This window comes from Nannobrachium achirus (assembly GCF_963921795.1).
Source record: "Nannobrachium achirus genome assembly, chromosome: 3".
Classification (NCBI taxonomy): Eukaryota; Metazoa; Chordata; class Actinopteri; order Myctophiformes; family Myctophidae; genus Nannobrachium; species Nannobrachium achirus.
The window spans coordinates 16104739-16112429 of NC_137812.1; the positions used below are offsets into that span (position 1 = coordinate 16104739).

The window sequence follows — 7691 nt, forward strand, 5'->3', positions numbered from 1 at the left end:
GTTCATATTCTCGGCTGTGAATCCAAGGAAACAGCCGTCGTTTGTGTGGGAGACACGCCGACTTAATGCTTGTGTGGCCGTGTATTGGGCATCAGAGAGCGGATACTGGAGACGAAGAGTGGTGGACTGGGAGGCGCGCGCGCGACACACACACACACACACACACACACACACACACACACACGCGCCTTTGCTGCGTGTATCGCTGCTAACGCGTCGCCGACCGTTTTAAAGAGAAAAGAAGACCTTAAACACAACTTTGCTAATTGCTAGTGTTCCGTGTTGATATGTTTTTTTTCCACGACGAGTTGTGTGACTGCGTGATGACATGCATGCAGCAAGGGAGGCGGCACGTCTATAATGTGAGCTTGTAGATTAAATGTTTTTGACAGAGCTCGAGCCGAGCGTTTGTGAGTGTGAATGAGAGAGAGAGAAGAGACCCCGCTGGTGCTGCTGCCTGCTGGAGCTGCTACTCACTGGACCTCCAGTCATTCAGTGTGCAGCGCGAGGGCAAGTCAGATATGTATATCCGCCCTGCAACGCTCATTCATCGGCCACAAACGTCGTCATGTCACGGACCTCCAATATTTACAAGCGACTTGGGCACTAGCCGTTAAGAAAGTATGGATGAACTCCCCCCGAACCTAAATAATTTCGGGTCGGGGCGTCCTCCCGAACCGAAATTAGTTAGGCTCCTTATAACGGTATGAAACGACCCTTAGTGATGAGTCATCACTTTTCACAAGGTGTATGGGGTCCATTTTTGGCCCAAGTAATGTTTTTCGTGCAAAACAAATGCTTGCAATGGATTCAGAATAATTAAAAACACCTAGTTAGACCTCTCACATCCCACTTAAAGCATATTTTTGGGAGTGATTTTTTTCTCTTATAGTACAGTGAATGAGACCCAGAATTACCCTAGCTGTCAAATATTTTGCTAGGGATGTTGAATTTCAATCTTTGTTAGATATGTTAGACACCTTTACAAACACATTGGTGAAGAAATTGTTTGGTAAGGAATTTATTCCCAGATTTGACCGGTATTCTGCAAATTTTCCCTAACTATTACAACAAATTACATCCTGCACATTATTCTACATTCATTATAACTCTGAACTCTGACTGGGGAGGGAGTCGGGGAGAGCCCTGGGCTAATCCCTTGTCCCTCCTTGTTTTTTTGTTAGTTTATTTGGACGTTTGTGTCTGAAACTTGAACTACTAAGAAAATGCTGTCCCTAACCCTAACCCATCACCCAATACATATATAATGATTAAAAAAGTAAGTATAAGTAAGTAAGACCATAATCACGCCAGCACACAGTAGCTCTCCTCCTCCTCCCGTGGTTCTGGTGTCTGCTGGAGGAAGCGTGTCCAGTCGGGCCCGGTGACGGGCAGCTGGGTCTGGAAGTGGTTCCAGAACCTGTGGTGGTAGACGTCCGGCTCTCTGCTGATGCGGTTCTGGAAGCCGATGTAGAGGTCGTCCCACAGGAGGCCCTTCAGCACCACGTGTCTCACCTAGGGGTGCAACCACCACCACGATTTTAAAATAAATAGCAGATCTACAAGCTCGCAGCGCGGCACTCGGTGCCGCGCTGTGAGCTTGTATATATCTGCTATTTTTCAATAGTTAAAGCACAAAATAATGTGTAATAATGCGTTGTGAATCCTTGTACCCAGGGCAGAAGTTGGTGCGACACCCCTGGGTGGAACAATTAATCGATTCATCGTAATCGAACCGATTATTAAATTAGTTACCAACTAATTTACTAATCGTTATCAAATCTGCAACTAATAGCTAAAGTTTTTATTAATACCACGTGCAGGAATATAGTTTCAAGAACAAAAAATATGACTTCAATATTTATTTTTAAATGACCTATTTGAAAAGATAGTGTTACCCATTAGCCTGACTAAAATGTATGCAGTCAGATTTCTTTAGTTTATTTGTCTTTTATTAGCAACCTAATCGGCAGCTGAGCAAAATGTAATAAATTATGTATTTTTGAATGAATTATTCATCTTTCATTTTTTGTTAGTTAGAACGGTGTCTAAAAGAACCTCAAATATAATTCATAAGGTAATAGCTAAATAAAATAAGTGCCATAGTCCGATTAATCGATTAATTGTTTAAATAATCGTCTGTTAAATCGATTTTGAAAATAATGGTTAGTTGCAGGCCTATAGTCTCACCACTCCGATCCTGTTCCGGATCTCCAGGTAGGCGTGCTTCCTGCCGGGCCTCCCGGCGGGGAAGGACAGATCCAGGAAGTCCACCGTGTAGTCGTGGCCGCCGAGCGCGGGCTCAAAGTCGTCGTCCGTCTCGATCAACCGGACGACCAGGTTGTAGTCTCTGAAACCGGCCCAGTCGTAGTAGAACTGGATCCAACCGGGACGTCTGAAGATCTCACAGCCCACGGCGCTGTTCAGCTCGCCCAGGTACGAGTCGAAGTCCCAGCTGTCCTTGTAGATCTTGGTGCCGTCGGGTGGGTTGGTGATGGACCCACTCAGTCTCTGGTCTGGGTCTTTCAACGCGAGGGCCAGGTCCAACGCAGCACCTTGATTTATTGAGTAGTATTATTAGTTGGGCTGGGATGCGATTAAAAAACTTAATCGAATTAATTACAGGCTTTGTAATTAATTAATCGCATTTTAATCGCATATTAATATTTGACCCGAGAAGCATTTTCTTTTTCAAGTAAAACACATTGTTGTATGAGTGAATCAACGAGTGAGTTTTTTTAAATCTAAATTTCGCATCCACTGGGCCAAGCAAAGCGCTCTGATCGGCTACTCGTTGTCTTTTCTTGGTTGGTGCATTACTACTTACTGTATGATGCCCGAAACTGAAGGTTCTGTGGTGCAAAAACTACGTGTGATTTAAAAAAAAGAATCTGTAATTAATTCATCGCAATTAATCAGTTAAAGTCCCAGCCCTAATTATTAGACAAAAGTGGAGAACAGAACAAGTAGAGTCAATACACTGAAGGAATGTAGTACAGTGCTGTTTTGATCAGAGTCAGACACAATGCAATGCCACATAGACAGTTCATTCTAACCCTTGCTTTGTTCCTGTGACCTCGTGTGATCTCTGTGGCTGCTGTCTGAGACATCTACTGTCTGGTGTGGCATGGTTCAGGCGGTGTTTCTCAATACGTTTCCATATGTTTTTCTAACATTTCTCAGAAAGACTGTTGCTTGTTGAGTGAGATGACTGTACAAGTAGGATCTATAGTTACGTGCAGAATGCAAGCATCTAACTTCCTGCCATCCTTCAGTTAGGAGCCGCAACCTCTCCTATACAAGGCAAGTTGAATAGGAGATGGAACGGCGTGCGACCACCGTGCAGGAAACATTATCTGGGTTGCGGGTCCTAACTGAAGAATGGCAGGAAGTTAGATGCTTGCATTCTGCACGTAACTATAGATCCTACTTGTACAGTCATCTCACTCAACAAGCAACAGTCTTTCTGAGAAATGTTAGAAAAACATATGGAAACGTATTGAGAAACACCGCCTGAACCATGCCACACCAGACAGTAGATGTCTCAGACAGCGGCCACAGAGATCACACGAGGTCACAGGAATAAAGCAAGGGTTAGAATGAACTGTATAAGTGAGATTGCATTGTGTCTGATCACAACAAGTACACACACGCACACGCATGCAGCACCTGTGTATGTGTGTGCGTGTGCCCCCCCCCCACCCCCTGCCCTCCCCACGCACACACGCACCACACATGCAGATTGCGTGTGTATGTGTGTGTGTGCATCCCCCCCCTTGCCCTCCCTATGCGCACCACGCATACAGATCGTGTGTGTGTGTGTGTGTGTGTGTGTGTGTGTGTGTGTGCGTGTGCATCCCCCCCCCCTGCCCTCCTCACGCACACGTGCACTGCACATGCAGATCGTGTGTGTGTGTGTGTGTGTGTGTGTGTGTGTGTGTGTGTGTGTGTGTGTGTGTGTGTGTGTGTGTGTGTGTGTGTGTGTGTGTGTGTTTGCATCCTCCCCCTCCACCCCTTACGCATGCCGCATGTGCGGCGCCTGTGTGCGGCGCCTAGTGCGTGTCTCCCCCTCCAAAGCCTAGAGAGACTGTTTGAACGCCTTACATTTTAACTCTTTCTGAGTTGTGTAATACTATCACTATGTGCTTTTAATGCTTTTCTTATTTGTATTAAACAAGGTGTGAAACTGTTCACTGTTCTGTTACCTTATACAGGTTTCTTTAGTCCGTTTCAATTTGTTTAGCTTTGTTTCTTTGACCTTTTGAATGTAGCACTTTGAGATCTGGGGGTGCTCACTTCTCGCCTGTCTGTGGGAGAAGAGATAACTACCTCCGCCTCTGGCCTCCTGAAAGGTGAGTTTTCAGGGACTTGTATCAAAACAACATCCCGGTTCAAGCAATGGAACAATGGCGGAGCGCTTGTTTTCGGTGGAGATGACGGAGGCGCGCCGGCGTTATATTATAATCACAATCTGATAACAACAATCATGACATATAGCTATTTATTATAATCACTAATTCACTATGAAGTGTCTTTAATTATAATGAAAGTAAAAATTGTCAAATAACAAGGACAAATTGTTCTGCCCACAACCTTATCAAACCAAAATGCCTAAACTAGCCTACTGTAAATGTAGGTCTATTATAACTATGATAATAGTTCTTGTAAGTCCCAATTATTAAGTAGAATACTTGACCTTATAAATATAGAATGTTTATAATGTGTTATGATTATTTCTTGTGTTATATGTTATCAAACATCGCATGTAGGCCTATTATATTACCTATAACCTATGAACGAGTGAGCTCTCGGCACCTCCGTGCGGTCCAGGCGAACGCAACGGAGCGCTCCCTACCTCTGGTTCAGCCAATCACAAGCTTCCACTGCTGGAAGCGGGATGTTGTTTTGATGCACGCTTTTCAGGGCAGTCTTGAAGGAAGCCAGGGAGCTACACGTTTTAAGGGAAGTAGTCAAGGAACTCCACGCTTGGGTGACAGTGTTGTAGAAGGAGAATTTACCCATATCTGTCTTATGAGTTTGTGTTACCTGGCCTGGGCGTCCACGTCCTGATGCCAGGTGAATCCCTGTTGATGCGAGCGTTGAGCTCTTCCGCTGTGTTTTTGACATTGGTGTCCTTGATGTAGCCGTCCGACGGATGCGCCTCCACAAAGTAGCCTGCCATCGGGCAGTAGATCTTAGGCTGCAAGGACTTCATCAGCCCGGACTTGTAGACCAGGAGCTTTTTCCGCTCGTTCCGTATGAACTCTGCCTTCCACTCCTCGGTGTATTTCCCCCCGTGAAAGGTCATGGGGAACCCGGAGGCCCCCCCGGCAAAGTCGCCCATCATCAGGTCCGCGTTGCGCGGCAGCCTCCCGCCGTTGGGCCGGGTGCAGTCCACCGTGTTCACCATCACGTGACCTTTGTAGTCGACCACGATGCAGGTGTCCATTTCCGGATGGACGCCGTCCATCAGGATCATGAACCTCAGGTGCTCGTCGACGTTTTGCCAGATTCCGAAAGGAACCACGTTGATGTTTGTCAGCTTCACCCGGCTCTGCTCCAAGTACCAAAAGACCGGCCTGGACGTGTCGCCCACATAAATGGGCACGTGGGGCCTCCTCTCCGCCAGGACCCTCAGCGTGGGGTAGCTGAGGTGGTCAGAGTGCATGTGGCTGACGTAGACCAGGTCTGCCCGGCACAGCCTGTCCAAGGAGTCCACGGGCGGCTCGTGGAGGAGCCACCAGCCCCTGGCGAAGGCGGGACCCTTGAGCCAGGGATCGAACACCATCGTCCTCCCTCCGAGCCGCAGCTCCATGCACGCGTGGGTCAGGTAGGTGACGGTCACTTCCCCCGGCTGCAGTTCCGCGGCGGCGGTGCCGCGAGGATCCGCCAGCCAGGGGTCCGGGGGACTCAGCTCCAATAGCCGGAGCCCGCCGTCGTTCAACGTTTCGATTTGGAGCTCGTCTTGTACAAAACTGTCTGGAGGGTTGACGTATCGCATGGTCGACATGTCCAGCTTCCAGCCGTGTTTGGTGCATTTAACGACGCATTCCTCTATGTCCCGTATGAACAGCCCACCTTGGTGTTTGCACTGGTTCTTGCACGCCTTTAGGACTTTGTCCCCCTTCTTGTAGACGATGTAACATTTACCGTCTTCTTGGTTCTTCCTGAAATTGATTCCGTCTTTGAGCGAGCGGACGGCCTCGGGATCCAGAGTCAGCAGCGGCTTGGCTTCCTGGCCAGACATTTTTTCAGCAGTCAGTAGGCCTACTGTACGTTCGGGGAGTAGTGAAATGATGGGAGACTTTACATAGGAAAAGGTACAGTTTCATGACGGTACAGTTCACTGGTACAAGGTCTACTAAAAGGAGATCCATGAAAAGACTAAGCTTATTTCCACTGGAAACCATTGAAGTATCTCATATAACATTGAATGACAGACAAATAGAACACAGTACTATGCAGTAGATATGTAAAGAAAAACAAAAAAGAAGACAGTAAGTCTAAAACAAACAGTATATACAAAGAAGGGGCAGGGGAGGGTAGGGTTGGGCTAGGTTCATTTTTTACCAGTTGCGAACGGCTGCTGCCTGTAAGTGGTTTTTCAGGGCAATTTTAAAGGATGCTAGTGATCCACACTCCTTTATGGCCTTCGGTAAGGCTTTCCACATTTTGGTGGTATAGCAGAAAAAAGAGTTTGACCCTTTGTTGGTTTTGACTCTGGGTTGAAAGTGATCTGTGGCGCTGCCTCTGGTGTTGTAATTATGGACATCCTTAATGTTTATAAAGTATTTTGATAGGTACTTGGGTATCATAGTGGTGTAGTGTATCTTGTACACCAGGCCCATTGCAAGTTGCTGTACTCTGTCATCTACTCTGAGCCACCCCACTCTTAACTGGTGAGTAGCGGTGAGGTGAGTCTGATAGGGAAGGTTAAGCAGGACCCTAATTAGTTTATTTTGGGCTGTTTGGAGTTTAGTTTTCAGGGCTTGTGGGGCGTCACGATACCATACGTGGACTCCGTAGTCAAAGAGGGGCTGGATTATTGCTCCAGCTATGGTCTTCAGTGTGTTGAAATTGACCATCGGGCGATCCTCTGTAGGAAACGAGTTTGTTGGTTGATTTTATTTATTACTTTAGAAGTCATCTTTTCACTGGAAAGATTAGCTTCAAGGATGCATCCTAAGTAAGAGATTTCGTTTGTTCGTGTTATGACCTTGTCACCCACTTTGATTGAGAAGTTATCGACTTTTTTGAGGTTATGATTTGATCCAAAGAGGATGGACTCCGTTTTTCCCAGGTGAATTGATAATTTGTTGTCGTTAAGCCATGTGCAGATCTTACTTAGTTCAGAGTTAAGTGTCTTTTCAACCTGCAAGTGGTCCTTGCCCGAGACTAGGAGAGCCGAGTCATCCGCGAACAGGAACAGGTTGCAGTCGCAAGCAGATGCCATGTCGTTCACGTATATTAGGAACAACAGAGGTCCCAGTATGCTACCTTGAGGAACACCACAGCTTACTGGGAGGGGGGGGGGACAGGGTACCGTTAATCTCCACCACCTGTTCCCTCCCCACCAGGTAAGATTGCATCCAACTCACTGCTGCGCTGTCAAGACCGATGGCTTTTAGTTTCTCAATCAGAATAGAATGATTTACGGTGTCAAATGCCTTCTGGAGGTCCATCATGACCAT

General features: G+C 46.8%; 1 protein-coding gene across 1 annotated transcript; it reads right to left on the reverse strand.

Moving 5' to 3' along the window:
- Positions 1-1305: 1305 nt before the first annotated feature.
- On the reverse strand, positions 1306-6247 carry cmah (cytidine monophospho-N-acetylneuraminic acid hydroxylase; the record flags this gene model as incomplete). Its single annotated transcript, XM_080722360.1, has 3 exons — positions 1306-1515; positions 2191-2555; positions 5047-6247. 3 exons carry the CDS (start codon positions 6245-6247, stop codon positions 1306-1308), a joined length of 1776 nt encoding a protein of 591 aa, XP_080578486.1.
- Between the last annotated feature and the right edge of the window lie 1444 nt (positions 6248-7691).